Genomic DNA, 17,590 nt, shown 5'->3' with positions numbered 1-17,590 from the left:
GATCCCAGGCTAACTTAATCAGCGTTCTTTTCAAAAAATATTAACAATAAAGCGGCTTTTAATAAGCTCTTGCTACTAACGCTACTATTTTTTAGCATTTTTTAAAGTGACTAAAAAAAATTTCGTCTAGACGTCTCCAAATTTTATTTATGTTCAATACCGAAGCACCTTAACTTAGCATATTTAAAACCTTTATTTATCTTGTTGATGAATCTGTTATTATATCTGTCATTCTCTTTATATAGTAATAAATAAATAAACAATACTTGCACAGAAATGTAAGAACTGAAGTGTTGGAGTACCGTATACAGTCTTAAAATATTTTTCCTTACTAATATCGAGCTAGGGCTTTGCTTTGTAAGGTTTTTATTTTTGAATGAAAACAACATTAACAAAAAAACTTTATTAAGCCAACTATTATACACAATCAAAATAAAATCAAACACAATATTTATGGTTAGCAAGTTGAAACACTAAAACACTATATATACTTAAACTTCTGAAACTAAAAACATATTTATATCATCAAAAGTAACAAAACTTCGCATGCATAAAATTATAACACAAAAACTTTAATAACCGTTTCAATGATCCTATACATAATGAAAAAAAGAAAAATTAACTTAACATAATATATGTCTTTTTTTTTTGTTTTTACACACTCCTACTTTTAAGTTTACAGTTTTCAAACTGAAAACGTCTATTTGGACTTTCTATTTTAAAAAAAATATATTAACTCTATCTTGAGTTATTAACAAAAAATAAGTTCTTTATTGTTTTTAAGTATGTTTTAGTATCAAAATAAAAACCAAAATATACTTAGAAACAGGCAATTTCTATACATCAGTTTTGGTTTAAAATCAAGGGGCAATTATATTAAGCTCAACTCTTAGTTTTTTAATACAAAACATTTCAGCCATTTCTAAGTATGTTTTGTTGTATAACTTCAAACAAAAACACACTATTAAATTACCCGCCAAATTAATTGTGGTTGTTTTTGTAGTACTGTGAATGCTGCTGCATGTAGTGGTGCTGCAATAAGTACTGCTGCTGCAATGAGTTGTGCTGCTGCAATTGGTTCTGGCTTCTCATTGGTTGGATTTTGTTTGGAGCTTCAACTAGTTGCACCAGTATATCTCCCACCGTTTTCTCAAGAATCTTTAGTTTTATTTAATGTTTAATATTATTTTACTTGTGCATCTTTTCATTAAGTAAATGTAAACAGTAGAAATACTTACTCATTTTTAAATATGATCAAACTTAACAGATTAACAAAAAATAGTATTTTTTATCAAATTTTTAACTTAAATCAAATAAAATAAAAAGTTAATATTAAATAATAATATAAACAAACAATAATGTCTTCAGTGATCTTGGTGTTCTTCCCGTTATGCCACAATCTTTTCACGGGTTGATTTTGGGTCCTACTTTGTTGCAACCATCTCATTTGGAAGGAGTTTTCCTGATTACTTTCCAATTTCACTATGTCCTGTGAAAACAATGCGATAGTATTTGGGAGAAGATTCAATCTCAAGTGTATTAAAAACATTTAAATTTTCATAAATTGCTCTTTGATTGAAAAGATAAGCATACTGCTGTTTAGATGTCTTGCTAAACTCTTAACACTACAAATAACTTTTATGTTTAAAATTGCTACTACTACAAAAACAGCTTTTTTATGCTCCCTAGATAAAAAAGGCACTAAAAGCAGTTTTTAATTTCAATATTTTTAATTTCCCAAAAGTTTTTTCCTAGAAACATTAAAAACTTTTTTTTATTTACAAAAATAGTATTTAAAAAAAATTATTTACTATTTAAAATTTCTAAAGTTAACCTTAAACAAACAAAAAGAATAAATATGACTTTTACAACTTAATATTGTGTACAAAACATTGAACTCTTCCTAACAAATTCGTTGTAATGTCAAATCTTAATTTGACTACATGTTTACTATTAGTTTATGCAGTATTTAAAACAATTAATTTACTAAGTTGTTAAAATCTAAACATGAGAACTTATGGCATTATCTTTATGATGTTTCGCCTTAGATAAAGTTATAACTTATTCTGTGTTAAAGAAAGTACAATCAGTTAAAATATATAAATCAACATAGTACGTTTAAGTATATAAAGTTTATTCTAACGCATAGTTGTTTAAAACTTTATACCTGTAAAACTTCAGATCTATCAAGAACAAAGAAAATATAAACGTTTTCGTGTTTCAACTTCTCAACAAAAGTGTTTCTCAAGTCTTTGGACACCGTCCATTTGCCAGTTTGCTGTTTGATCAAAATTAAATTTATATCTTGAAATATTCCCTAAGCAATAAACTTGTATTTGTCTGTATAAACACGGCAATACTTTCTAACACAATTATGTCACATTTGCGGTGCGAATTTTAAATCATACTGTGGTATAATTTATGCTTAAAATCTACAAAAAAATCGAACTAACAAAAACAATTTTATTTGTTTACCAAAAACTTTCAAATTGTAATTATTTAAAAACTCTTTATCAAATTGCGCAACAAATAACTTTTTTTTAGTAACATTTATTTAACAAACCTTGAGTATTTGAATATCGTACAGTTGTTTAATTGTGTAGACAAAACAGCAATTAGAATCGTGACTGGTCAACTGCGCCAAGCTGCTTGAATCTGTAACAATTTGAAATGTTAAATAAACTTTATTATTTTTTATAAATATATTTCAAATGTAATTAAATATTCAAAAAATATAAATATTCGTATTAATTGATTTAATACACTGTAATATTTACAATATTTTTTTAGTGGTAGACTTTTAAAATTTATTATAAATAGATGAAGCAGTAGGTACTTGTAAAATTCATACAATTTAACATGTTAAGTTCAGATTAAGAAAATTTAAGCTTACTTGTAAGAAAAACTTATTACTGCTTATCGTGAAGAGTTAGTACTCTTTACAACTATTTTTTGGTTATTGATCTGAATTGTACACAATCATTAGATTAAAAAATGCTTTTTAGCTTTACACAACATTTACTAAGTAATAAACTAACAAGAAGACAAATCATTGATGGAGTTGAAACTCATTGTGCAGTATTTAGTAGTTTTATCACAATTATTTGTAGAATATTTGCTTTCCATCTTCTTTGACATAGATGCGTCCCCTGAACTGTATAAAAATTTGTACACACTTTTTGATGTTAGAATTTACTAAAAATATTTAGCTATATGTTAATTACAAAAGCTAGTAGTAATGTATAAAATAATGCACTGATTTTAAAGCAGTATTAAAATTGATTACTTTTTTTTTTTTTTAATTTCCAAAAATAGGTTAGATGCTTTAATATTCAAACTTTGTAATTTTGTTGAATATATTTATGTCCAAACAAATAAAGTATTAAGTTTTTTAAACTCCATATTTTTAAATGTTACAACATACTTGTGATTTAATTTGAAATACAAGTAACTAAGAGATAGAAACTTAGTTAATTAAATACTGTAAATACATTTTTAGAAGTTTTTTGTTTGCTATAATGTCAATAACTTATAATAATTCCTAGAAATTTAAGCATTTCAATGCAAAGTATTTAGATGTAAATGACTTTGAACTTTTTTTTTCATAAATATTTATCATAGCAATTATTAAAACTCATGAACATTATAATTTTTTTGACTGTGTGTTAACATCTTTAAAAAGTCTTAAACTTAAAATGTATACTTTTAATGATTTCTGTCCACATAAAAACTTCAATATTTATCAAAAACAAAACTATTTAGTTAGTTAAAAATAATATTTCACCCTAACTTAAGTGATTTAGGCACCAAAATAAAATCCAAGCATTTTACTTTCACAAACATTGTCATTTTTAACAGCTTATTACTTGTTTTTGTCAATTTTAATTTTAACTTGTAAAGTCTAAGTGTAACTTACCCAAACTTCAAAGATTTAGGAACAGTATTCCTCTGAATATTCTGAAAGTTCTTACTACTTTCCTCCTTTTTCTTGTTACTGTTTGTTGGTGTCTTTGGAATGAAACACGATGATTTCTTGCCTAGTTTATATATAAGTTTATATTTTATCTCCTTTTAAATACTTGTTAGTGTTCTTAATACAACTTTACTTGTGATTTCTTACCAAATGGTACAAAAGATTAAAAGTTTTCATTAAATTTTATATCTATTTATTTATATTATAAATATTAAAGTACTTAATTTATATAGAAACTTATACATATTTATCAAATAAATTCTTTGTACATATAACTTTTCATAAAATCTCTAAGAGTATTTGACATAAATTATGTTGTTTTACATGCAAACTAAATAATTTATATAAAATATTTTTTACCATGGTCGTCCTGATTAACCAGTTTCGGACGCTGGCCAATTCCTGATGGTTGCTGTAAATATTTATTTAATTATTGTTTATTATAACTCTGTGCCAATAGATGCAAATGTTTTGAAAGATTTTTTTAGTTCCATTTTTAGAAAGCTTAAAGTTGGTTAATTTCATTTAGTTACAATTTAAAACTTACTGCTCGTGCTTAATTTTATAATCGAAACAAACTTTCTTTTTATTAACTGAAAACATTCAATAAAAATTAATTAGCTGAGCACCTGCACTATAAGACAAACACAGATAATTCAACTACAATGTTTTTTATACAACTAAAAGTCAATTAATTTTAAACTAAACGGATAAACATAATTCTAACAGTCAATCTTGCAAGTTGATCTTCCGAGCTCAATATGTTGATTATCGTGCTCAACACGGCTTCATCTTCATTCTGCCAACTCTTGCTGGCGTTGTGAATTCTTCTGTAGAACAGAGAGTACCATTTAGTGCGGAGCTGCATCAATAGGTGGGCCAACTGTAAATAATTTATTTTGTAAAAAAGATTGTTGATTTATTTTTAGATTTATTCTAAGAGGCAAAGAAGTTTTTTTTTGGTCTTTGCAGCCAGATTTTTTTTAAGAAACAAGTAAAGACATAAAAAAAATATAAAAAACACCTGAAACTTTGTATATTTCAATACTTTAAGCAAAAACGATGAAATTTTATTTTTATTTCTAGTTATTAAAAACTAAATTTGAAATAATAAAATAAGCTAATAGTCAATTTAATCTAATCAACTGGATATACAAAACACTCACAGAGGGGTCCATTTGCAGTTGTATCCAATCGGATATGTGAACTTTGCACGAATTTGATTGGTCCTCGGTGTCCGAATCGCTGCAGCGATCATCCAATGACATGTCCGGACCCACTATTGTCTCTGATTTCTATTGGACGAATGTTTTTATTGTGTAAAAGCAGTTAACTATACAATTTAAAAATTGACAAGTAAGCAAAAAATAACAAAAAGTTTTCCCATTACATTCTTTTAACTCTAATAGATATAGTTGAGATTAATAAAAACATTTTTTCATTGTAAAATAAAAAACAAGTTTAACTTTAACAAAATACTAAACTTTAAACCTTTTATTTTTCTTTGCGTATTTTATTTTAAAATAAAATGTTCTAATGAACCATAACAACTACCTAGTTTTAAAAAAATATCAAAAATTAAGATGTTTATTTTCTATTAAACAGTAAATGCTTATTTTAAAAAATAACACATATGTGAACATGAAAGCAAGTAATTATCAAATAAAACCAATAAATCTAACAAACTTCAGAAATGAACGAGCTTCCGGCGAACAACGCGATGCAAGCGCTCGACAGCGAAGTGCAACATCTTGCAAGTGAAATACTCGACCTGTCATTGGTCGGTTTCCACATCTCGTCATAAACCATCCAATCAGAAGGCAGACATTCCAGCGCGCATTGATGGGTTTTGTTCTGATTAAAAATTTATCAATATTTGTTTATATTCAAAAATATAAATTCAATCGTTTGTTAACAAAGATGCGAGCGAAACAAGTTCACTGGAATATATAACAATAACAAATTGAACAGTATTCTTTCTTTATTACACTAACACACGTTTCTGTATGTTAACAGGTTAACACACTTCAACGGAGCTATTAAAATCAAGAAACTTGTTCTAAATTGGCGTTAATTAACCGATCAGAAGGTCATTTGAGTTGGCGAGTGAGCTTTTGGTTCTGATAAAATTAAGCTTGCTTCTTAGTCTACTATTAATTATCATTATATTTAGCAAATAATTTTTTTTTTCTTATATTATACATTGATCAGGAGACAGGTATTCAATGCAAATGCGTGCGTCTTGTTCTACATTAAAAATACGAAACTCTAATACTTCTGACTTTTCAAACTCGAAAGGTTTTATTTGATAAACGAAATGTCCAAAAAATAAAAGCTCATTGCTTATACTAGTTGCCAACCCATTTTAAACAATTAGAACATTTTTATCTACCAGATTGAAAAATTATAATCTTGACGAGTCAAGATTTAGTTCTTATACTTTTTTTTTGTATGGACTCTATGTACTTTTTATTCTTGAAATTTTACTACATGGTTACTCTATAGAAGCTATTTTTTTAACTTAAGTTTAACTTTACGTTATATAATTATAACAAATTTAAAGAACTTAACGGGTTAACACACTTCAACGGTACTCTGTAAAAAAATAATTACTGTAAGGAAAAAATAAAAGAGAAGCTAAAGAAGGTATATATATATATATATATATATATAAGATGTAACGTTAAAAGGCGTTAAATCCTGGAGATCCTGATAAGCTAAGCTTATCGGAATAAATACCACATATGTTCTTGTGCTAAAACTTTATTTCAACTAACGGCGTTTCACTGCTCTCAAATAAATTTAAGAACAGATCTACGGAGTCTATAAAATATTAACACACATTAGAAAAAAAGCAGAAAAAGCATGTATAATTATGTATAGTGTTTATGTAGGTAGTAACTATAAATGAACTTTATGGTTTAAAAACAAAGTTTGGGATAAAAACATAAAATTATAAAATTGTCTACAAAAAATATAAATTTAATAAAAGTAGGCACTAACCTCAAAAAGCTCTAAAAATAGGCAAGTTTTTAGATTGAAAATTAAATTGAGTTGTGCAGAAATGTTACGTCATAAAAAATTTAACAAATTGGTCAATAATTTATACAGCTTGAAAACATGAAGTATTAAGCTTGCAAGTGTATGTAATTGTAATGTGAGTGTTGTGAAATAAATTAGTACATAAAAAGACAGAGTTATTTAAAGTAGAATCGTCGGTTGTGGGGACAAATATTCGATAAATCTTGCTGCTTATTCAGAAGTAGGTCTTTATCTTCTGCTGAAGTTACTGCTCTTTCTGTATTGCAAGTTAGGCAAATTCTACTTACTCCGTTGGATGCATGTTTGATCTTTGAAACAATACTCCACTCCATGTTTGGCCTTTTACCGTACCTGTGAAAAAAGCTCCAGACATAATCCGATAAACGCGTGCTTTGTTTTTTATTTATATTTTTAAAAGTATGTTTATGGTTAGCATATCTATCCTTGAAACTACCTGCTGTACTTCCGATATAAATTTTATCTGGGCCCTTACTTTCAACTTTAACTTTATAAATTACATTTTTAATTAAAAAATTACCTTTTAATGGGCAGTTATCTTTGTTTAGTTTACGGCAATTACATGTTTTAGGCATTTTACTTAACTTATTACTATTAGGGTTAGTTGGTTTTGAATATTTATTTATAGTTTTATTGTTATGCATTTTGCTTATACTTTTAGCGCTATTATCACTTACTTGTTCTAAGTTTTCTTTTATCAATTTAGAAATACTTCTAGTTATACGTTGATTATTATAATCTACACTATTATTAGTACTATTGATATGGATATTTTCATTATCATTAATATAAAAGTTATCACTACAGCTTATATCTTTAATGTTTAAAGTTTTAATATGTTTTACATTATTGTTACCATAAATAAAGTTTTTACTATTAGGATTATCATTATTATTACTGTTATTATTACTATTATTAAGATTATTATTTTTATTATTACTGTTATTATTAATATGATTAGTATAATTAGAAATATTGTACATATCTACGTTATTACTAACTTTATTACTAGAATTATTATTTGTATTAGCTTTGATATGTCTATTTTTAAAGAAGAAAAATGATACCGATAGTTTTTTTGATTTACCAATGGGTAGTTTTCATGGAGCGGAGGTATGCGATCTTGTAGGGTTATACATCCTAGATAAACTCAAAAGTATTTTTGATAATTGTGGACTGTATAGAGATGATGGACTCGGTGTCATTGATCTTTCAAAACCTCTTGTTTACGGAAAAATTAAAAAGTCAACGTTTAGATTGATGTCTGATATCGGTTTTAAAATAACTTTAGAAATAAAGAGCACAAATAACGAATTTTTTAGATGTTACTTTAAATTTATCTAATAATACTTACCGTCCGTACCGTAAACCGAATTCTTTATTAAACTTTATTAATATTAATTCTGACCACCCTTATCATGTAAAAAAATGCCTCCCGGTAATGACACAAAAACGTTTAAGTACCCTCTCTTCGAATGAAAATATATTTAACGAAATAAAAGCACCGTACGAAAATTAATTAAAAAATCGAAGTTTTAAATGTAAATTAAAGTATGAAAAATTAGATGTAAATAAATAACGCAAAAAACCGCGTAACTGACATATAATGTGGTATAATCCTCCATATTGCTCTTCAGTTAATATAAACTTAGGTAAAGAATTTTTAAAGCTAGTCGATAAACACTTCCCCGAAAGCCACTTTTATAACAAAATTTTTAATAGAAAGACAGTTAAAATTTCTTATAGTTGCATGAGTAATGCTAAAACTTTAATACAATCGCACAACAAAACAGTAACTTCAAACTTTAAAAATAGACATATCAAAGCTAATACATATAATAATTCTAGTAATAAAGTCAGTAACAACGTAGATATGTACAATATTTCTAATTATACTAATCATATTAATAATAACAGTAATAATAAAAATAATAATCTTAATAATAGTAATAATAACAGTAATAATAATGATAATCCTAATAGTAAAAATTTTAATTATGGTAACAATAATGTAAAACATATTAAAACTATAAACATCAAAGATATAAGCTGTAACGATAACTTTAATATTAATGATAATGAAAATATCCATATCAATAGTACTAATAATAGTGTAGATTATAATAATCAACGTATAACTAGAAGTATTTCTAAAATGATAAAAGAAAACTTAGAACAAGTAAGTGATAATAGCGCTAAAAGTATAAGCAAAATGCATAACAATAAAACTATAAATAAATATTCAAAAACAACTAACCCTAATAGTAATAAGTTAAGCAATATGACTAAAAAATGTAATTGCCGTAAACTAAACAAAGATAACTGCCCATTAAAAGGTAATTGTTTAATTAAAAATGTAATTTATAAAGTTAAAGTTGAAAGTAAGGGCCCAGATAAAATTTATATCGGAAGTACAGCAGGTAGTTTCAAGGATAGATATGCTAACCATAAACATACTTTTAAAAATATAAATAAAAAACAAAGCACGCGTTTATCGGATTATGTCTGGAGCTTTTTTCACAGGTACGGTAAAAGGCCAAACATGGAGTGGAGTATTGTTTCAAAGATCAAACATGCATCCAACGGAGTAAGTAGAATTTGCCTAACTTGCAATACAGAAAGAGCAGTAACTTCAGCAGAAGATAAAGACCTACTTCTGAATAAGCGGCAAGATTTATCGAATATTTGTCCCCACAACCGACGATTCTACTTTAAATAACTCTGTCTACTTATGTACTAATTTATTTCACAACACTCACATTACAATTACATACACTTGCAAGCTTAATACTTCATGTTTTTAAGCTGTATAAATTATTGACCAATTTGTTAAATTTATTATGACGTAACATTTCTGCACAACTCTATTTAATTTTCAATCTAAAAACTTGCCTATTCTTAGAGATTTTTGAGGTTAGTGCCTACTTTTATTAAATTTATATTTTTTGTAGACAATTTTATAATTTTATGTTTTTATCCCAAACTTTGTTTTTAAACCATAAAGTTCATTTATAGTTACTACCTACATAAACACTATACATAATTATACATGCTTTTTCTGCTTTTTTTCTAATGTGTGTTAATATTTTATAGACTCCGTAGATCTGTTCTTAAATTTATTTGAGAGCAGTGAAACGCCGTTAGTTGAAATAAAGTTTTAGCACAAGAACATCTGTGGTATATATATATATATATATATATATATGTGTGTGTTTATTAAAAATAAATTATAGACTATTAGTTAATATTAGATACATTACATAATGTTAAATCCAACTGTTACAAAACTATATAATATTTGTAATTATTAAGTCTAAATTAGATAAACTAAAGTAAAACTACAAAATAAAATAACAAATCATAATATAAAGCAACTCACATGAAGATAAAGAAATACTGATCCAAAATATTTAAGTATCGTACTTTATATAGCTATTTTTATTTTCCAAAAATCTTTTTTTTTTTCAATAAAGCAGTGTGTTATTGATAAAGTTTTAATTTAACTATGTGAAAACCATGCCAAAGCACACAATATTGTGCATTAACTAATCAGAATTATATAAATAATCATGTTTGTTAAGGTTGAAACGAAATGGACTACTAAGAAATACAAAAACCACGCCCAACGTGGGGCTCGAACCCACGACCGTTGGATTAAGAGTCCAACGCTCTACCGACTGAGCTAGCCGGGCGCTTGTCGCACTAGTAATTGTGAAGTTTATATACTAACACGTTTAGTACTTAATTACGCCACAATTATACTTTATACGTCATAATATAAAGGGTTGTCAAAAAAATTAGAACAAAACGCGCAGTTGAAAGGTATAACTCTAAGCGCGTTTTGTTGTAAAGTATTTAAAATATCGTTTTTTATTTAAAAGTCTTATAAAAATGAAATGAATAATATTACAATTTAGTGAATTCTGACTAAATGTTCAAATATTAAACCAAGTCATAAGTGGGATGTATGTAATAGAAAATTCAAAATTTATATGTTTTAAATAAAGCATTAAACTCTTAAGTACAAAAATTACTAACAATAACAAACCTTAAAGTAATAATTTAAGTACATCACATTTAAACTATTGATTTAAATAAAATTTGAATTATTAATGACAAACAGAATACCATGATAGTGTTTTCATTAATTTAGTTTTTTAGATAAATTTACTAACATACCTTAATAATGTAAATATAAACATAAACAAACTAATAAAAATAATACCAAATTTAAACAAACCATGTTAGTATTGCATCTACTCAGCACAGAAGTGTGATCAAGCCACACATTTTTTTCATTTGAAGTGAACAGTCGGTTTGACTTTCTGTCCAGGTGAATTATGTTGGGAAATGAACTTGCACATATTGCAGCCTATTTTTTTTTTTTTTGAAAAAACTTACAAGCTTTGCTTTAACGCACAAACTTGTGTTTGCAATTTTTTAAATCTAATAAAGTAAAGGCATCTATTAGCAAAAACCTTCAGAAAATAAATAAGGCTATATTTTTTATAGCCAACTTTTAGTAGAGTTTAATAAAAATATAATTTTTCCATTACTTCGTAATTACTTTTGTACCTTTTATTAGAAACATACTACTGAAGAAAAATAACTAAAACATAAGTTGTTTTAGTTTATAAAACTTGTTATTAAATACACTTTTAGTCACAGTAAAAAAAAAACTAAATTTTCTCTTTTTTAGTTCACTTTATAAAAAACAAAGCTTTAAAAACATTTAAAAACTTTTAGTATATTGTTTTTAAATATATAGTAAGTATACTTTGAATTAAAAAAGTAAATAATTTTTTATTCTTACTTATTCCTAAAACTGATTTTTAAGTACATAAATGTTATCATTTTGTTCTACTTAAACCTTAACGACAGACTTAAAATTTTTTTTAAAGTATATGTATATAACATAAATTTATTTAACTACAAATAACAAACGCTCTATTTTAGTCTTGAAATTTAAAACATATAAACTTTAGAAAAACATACTATCGTAAAAAAAAATTAAGTTTACTTTCTTCAAACCTTAACGACAGCCCAATTTTCTGAATTGGTGTTCAGATCTCTAATATCGTTGCCACCTCTTGCCCTCACAAAACCTGTTGCTCTTAATTGTCCTAACAACTGGGAACGCATTGCTGTTTGAAATTTATATTTATTAAACTAATAACTTTGATATTTTAATTTATAACTCATCTTGAACACAGTATTAATTAATTTATTAATATTCTATTTTGACTAGTTAAAATTGTTTATATTGTTTACATTTTAAGTTAAAAATCATTTTCCTTCGTTGTCTAAGTGTTATTTTTTTAACTGTTATTACTATTGTTATTTTCAAACAACTAAGAATAAATTAATTTTAAAATGTAGGTAGCTGTTATACTATTGTTTGTATTAAATTTTTGCTTGTAACCAATGTTCTAAATGTTTTCAATGAATAAATTTATTTACCGTTATTACACAACTTAAATTTACTTAGAGCGTTTTAATTAAAGCTTGAATTTTAAAATAAAATTTTGGATACTTTTGTATAACTAAACCATAATTTTAGAAAACTATAATAACACTTATTTCAATGAAAATTTGATAGATTGTACAATTTATAAATTAGAATGCTAATTTGAAAAAACAATTAAACTTTTATTCAACTTAAAAAAACTAGTTTCTTTTTTTTATAGTTGTTGTTCGACATTTAAAGTCTTGTATGTAGTAAAACTGTTTATTTAGTTAGAATAATATTAGAATTTAAATACTATATATAAACAAAAGACTTTTTATTATTAACCTTTTCTTAAAATTAGATTTATAGTTATTTAAAAAACTATTATTTAATTTTTTCAAATGATCAGTAAAATAAAAATGTTCAACTTTTAAAAGTTACTAACCGACGATGGTTTCCATAGTGGCTTGACTCATGAAATTCTTCTCACAAAAAACTTGTTCCCATCCATCGGTGCGAGCTTTCTGCCAAGCTTGAAATGCCCGCAACAAACACATGTGGTCGCTGAATGTTCCTTTCAAAATATTTATGTTTTATTGTAAATTTTGAAACGCGTTCAAATTTCTTGTAGTTCGTTATATTTTTCATATATAGGCTGACTTGTACAAAGTCTAACAACTTGATTAAATAAAATAATTATTTTATAAATTTTTAAATCAAAAGCAATAAACTCTACAGGCTGCAAACTAAACATAGTTATATATGCTAATTTGTATTAAATCAAACTTAATAAAAATTTTGAGTATCAAGTATTTAAGCTCTTTGGTAAAGCTGTTTTTATGAATTTTAAGATAATTTGAATAAAATAAAGTATAAAAAAGTTTCTATCATTAGTATTTAAATTTTTGTTGTACTATATAAGCTAATGTTATAATTCAAATTCTTTAAATAAAATTTTAAAGTAATAATAAATATTTGAGTTGTTTGGTAAACTGCATTTTTTGATAACTTTAAGCTGTTTTGTATAGTTATTGTATTTAAAAAAGACTTAATCATTACATGTTCATACTAAATACGTAATCAAGTATAAGTGCTATTGCAAAAGTAATCATTTCAAAACTCACGACAGAAAAATAAACATTAGTCACTTGTCAAACATTTCAAGTAGCTAATGAAAACCGCCGCGCGAAAGTGATCAATTTTCAAGTATAAATACGATCATTGAGCGGACTTAAACGTGGCCTGTTGGTCTAGGGGTATGATTCGCGCTTCGGGTGCGCGAGGTCCCGGGTTCAATTCCCGGACAGGCCCACTTTTTTAATATATATTTTCAAACAGTTTTTATGAAAATATAAAACTTGCTTATATTAAAATATATATGTTTATTTTGTTCAAACTTTATGTTTTATTACAATTTCTATGTCAGCATTTTGTTTTCTAAAACTTTTATTTAATTCTTTTAGGCACTTATTAATAGTTTAAAGTTAGTTTATAAAAAACTTTTCGCTCTAAACTATTTATAACAACTTTAAGTTTTAATGTTTTATAAAAAAAACTATTATTAGCAGTAGATAGATATATGCTTTGTTTTTATTTTTAAAAGTATAATTATAAATGGACTAAACATAAGTTAAACTATTTTATCTAAACACTTAAATATTTAAAAATATCAGAGTATAATTTATCAATACTGTTTTTTTTTTTAATTTCTTTGTTTTTAATAACGGAAACTTAAATCTTAAATACTATTTATAAGCAACATGCTTTACTGTTATAAAACAAGTATAAAAATACCAGCGTTTTATATTATAGAAATAAAAAAAATATTTATGTTAATTTACTTCAATTTGAAAATGTTATAAACTAATTACAACAGTGATAAAAACAAAATATTATGTGATTTTTTTATTTGTACGATTTGTACCAACTCTGTTTTATTTCAATCTTTTAGTGAAATTTTTCATTAATTTTAATGTTTAATCTAACATGTATACGATGTGTTAGAAAAACTTTAATTGTAGTACAGTGTCAGTAAAAAATCAAAGATTTGAATTTGTTCTCGTTGTTAAGACATAAAAGAATAAAAAGTAAACAAAATTTTTTTTTAATAAATTAATAACAGTTACTCAGTTTATTTTAAGTAGTAGAAGCGATTTAACTATTAAATTAATTAAACCTATATATAATGATTTTTTATAATTAAACATTTTATAAAATTGTTACTTATTCGGTTAAAACATTGACCATACAAATGATAGTTCAAGTATATCTAAATAACTAAGCTTGACTTTGATGTGAATAGCTTTTCAAAATTTCCAAGTTTAAAATTATTTGGTACTGTTTTTTAAGATTTACTAAAAAATACATTACTATGTATATTAACTATTCTAAAACTATACTTAATTCTTATTGCATATTGAAATATATGGTTAGTAAGTTAACGTTATATGTTCTAAAACACTTTTTATTGTAACTTTAAAGCTTTTAACTATTTAAACGTGTTTTTTATCAGACTATTGATATAAAATCAACCTTTTTAATTTTTAATATTTAACTTCGTACTTAAAATTTACTGACTTTTATACATAGTTTTTACTAAACCCGTTTTCAAGCATATTTATGAGGAAAACTTAAATCCTTCGCTAATAAAAAAGTTCAAAAATGAATTTAATATTTTTTACTTTTTTTTACAGTTCTTTCAAAAGTACGATTTATCTAACTTTTGTTAAACACAAAATTTTAAAGACAATCATGTGATAAATCTGCAAAAAACTTCGGGTATCAAATAAATAACAGAACTTTTATTAATTTCAAACTTTTAAACAAACTGTTTTACGTCCTCTACAATTATCAACCAGCGATTTTATTAAAAAACGCATCAATGAAAATTTAAATAAAATCAATTGAAAACCTGCAGAGAACTTGAGCCTGCTGTCAATAGCTTTCTGTTTCAAGTTGGCTTGTGTCGGGTTGATGAACGGATGGTTGTGAGCTAGTGAGCAAGATATTGTCAGTATCGGGTCCAAACATTTCAGCACCACGCCACATAACACCATCTTGCCTGTTGTATTTTTGTTTAATAATTACGCAGTTGAATTTATAAGTGACTGGTTTTATCAGTAATTGTTTTAACATATTAAACAAAGTACAACTAACTAGTTAATAGAAATAAACTTATAAAAAAAATATTTTAATTACTTAAACTCCTCAATAGACCATTTTGTCTGTTGTACTATTAGTAAATATTTTAATTTATTAAGAATTACATTAAAGTTAAAGTAAAATTAAAGTTATAAACTACAAAACAAACTGAATGATTGTACTGTTTGTTGTTATGAAAATATATAAATAAGTAACAATTATTTTTACTATAATTCAAAGATTTCAGGGTTCATATACAAAATTTTGAAGTTTTAAACTGACTTTTTACCTAAAACTTGTTGGTGGGGTTTCAACCGGGCTTATAAACAGATGAAACTAAATAGTCTATTAGTTTGGTTTTAATGGCGTAGCCTATTAATAATTTGTTTTTTTTTTTTACAATTTCAAAATTACTTTACTAGATATGACCCTGCAAAACACCATAGTAATTTGAGAAGTCAAAACTTAAACTGTCATATATCCACTACAAACTTATTTCTAGCAAATTTATTACTTTGAAGGTGCTAGATCACTTAATCTTGAATTTATGAAATAACTTGAATTAGAGCAACTTTTTAAGTTTAAAATAAGTTTTTTTTTAATTAAATGCATAAAATAATTTCAAAGCTACTACTTTAAGCCTGATGACTTTTCTTCCAATAAGAATAATTTTTAAGCATCTGTTGTGGCTAACCCTGAAATTTTGGCAATGTTGTTTTAGACAAATTTTTACTAGAAAAACAAAATTTAATTGAGAAAGATACTCACAGCTAAATTATTAACTCAAAAAAATTATTTTCGTATAAAAATTTAAAAAAATTTAAGCATTTCTATTGACGTTTTGCCATTATTAAATAAAAACTGATTTAGCCTAAAGCTTAAAAATCCTGATATTAATTAGCATGTCCGATTGTGGTCTTCCACAACAAATGTTATGAGAATAATTTATAGCACATTAAATGCTTTACAAATATCATCAAAATAGGCAATATCCAAACAAAGGTTAATACTTAGAGCTAAATGTAGCATAATATACTCTTGTAAGAAATAAAATTAAGTTCAAATTATTATTCATTACGTCACTATTAGTCTCATGAGCAAGAAAAATTGATAAAAATAAATGTACTATAAAAATGATATAATAAGAATGATTTAATGGTAGAAGTAGTTTGACATTAGTCAATGTAAACTCATTTTAAAACAGGGGTCGTCAAACTGCGGCCCGCAAGCATGTTTCTGTTTTTTTGATGGGATGCGGCCCATGAAAGGTAAAACCTGCGGCCCGCAGAAGAAAATTTTGAAACTTATACTACATATTCTGGGATTCGAAATAATGAACAAAAAACGTCTTTGGTAAATTTCACCGGAAGTTTACTTTAAATATTTTCAAAACTTTGCTCGCGATCGCCAAATGTCTGCCGACCCCTGATATAAACAAATAAGATTTAAAATGTGTGTCTCATGCAATATTCTGAAGTAGAAGTGGGGCGAACTGCAACTCACAGGAATTTGTGGTCCGCGACGTAGTTTAAGATCGATAACAGCATGTAGTATATAAGCAAGACTTTAATAATAAACTGTAATGAACCTGCTGCGTTTACATGCATTTCATATTTTGATGATTGAATATGTGGTTTTAGTAAACAAAATGATCGCTTTAAAAACGAAGGATTGAGTTAGATTTCAAGGATTTTTTTTTTAATCATCCTTAAAAACTTTTGATTCCATGCGGTTGTATCGGAATTTTTTTACAGGACTTGTTATATCTCAAAAATAATTGATTTTTTTTTTGTTTTACAAAAAGAAACTTGTAGTATATACTCTTTGCTTTGAAAAATAAGTCAATGTTAATTTTTTGAAGAAAATAGTGTTGGACTACCCTATGCCCTTAACACACTTGAAAGCAAACTTAAAACAAATTATAGCAAACAGATTTACTTATAAAATGACATTTAATAAAATTTCAT

The 17,590-nt window shown here is 25.7% G+C and overlaps 1 protein-coding gene and 2 non-coding genes across 3 annotated transcripts in view; 1 reads left to right on the top strand and 2 right to left on the bottom strand.

Moving 5' to 3' along the window:
• Positions 1-871: 871 nt before the first annotated feature.
• The window catches only part of LOC145836486 (3'-5' RNA helicase YTHDC2-like), a 31,640-nt gene continuing 14,921 nt past the window's right edge, over positions 872-17,590 (bottom strand). The window contains exons 19-32 of the mRNA XM_082944283.1: positions 15,394-15,543; positions 12,928-13,056; positions 12,065-12,177; positions 11,274-11,405; positions 5,660-5,827; positions 5,140-5,268; positions 4,701-4,856; positions 4,334-4,385; positions 3,917-4,037; positions 3,039-3,154; positions 2,564-2,655; positions 2,168-2,278; positions 1,355-1,489; positions 872-1,158 (exon numbers count right to left, since the gene is read on the bottom strand). Of these exons, the coding sequence (XP_082800409.1) occupies positions 982-1,158; positions 1,355-1,489; positions 2,168-2,278; positions 2,564-2,655; positions 3,039-3,154; positions 3,917-4,037; positions 4,334-4,385; positions 4,701-4,856; positions 5,140-5,268; positions 5,660-5,827; positions 11,274-11,405; positions 12,065-12,177; positions 12,928-13,056; positions 15,394-15,543 (1,781 nt within the window). The 3' untranslated portion in view covers positions 872-981. The remainder of the gene's footprint in view (positions 1,159-1,354; positions 1,490-2,167; positions 2,279-2,563; positions 2,656-3,038; positions 3,155-3,916; positions 4,038-4,333; positions 4,386-4,700; positions 4,857-5,139; positions 5,269-5,659; positions 5,828-11,273; positions 11,406-12,064; positions 12,178-12,927; positions 13,057-15,393; positions 15,544-17,590) is intronic.
• Trnak-cuu (transfer RNA lysine (anticodon CUU)) lies at positions 10,653-10,725 on the bottom strand. Its single transcript has one exon. It is a non-coding gene; the product is annotated as a tRNA-Lys (tRNA).
• Positions 13,722-13,793, top strand: Trnap-cgg (transfer RNA proline (anticodon CGG)). Its single transcript has one exon. It is a non-coding gene; the product is annotated as a tRNA-Pro (tRNA).

The sequence above is a fragment of the Thalia democratica genome, chromosome 5, assembly GCF_965202585.1.
Source record: "Thalia democratica chromosome 5, ktThaDemo2.hap1.1, whole genome shotgun sequence".
NCBI lineage: Eukaryota > Metazoa > Chordata > Thaliacea > Salpida > Salpidae > Thalia > Thalia democratica.
The sequence above is the reverse complement of the archived record's forward strand: the minus strand, read 5'-3'. Positions and strand labels throughout refer to the sequence as shown.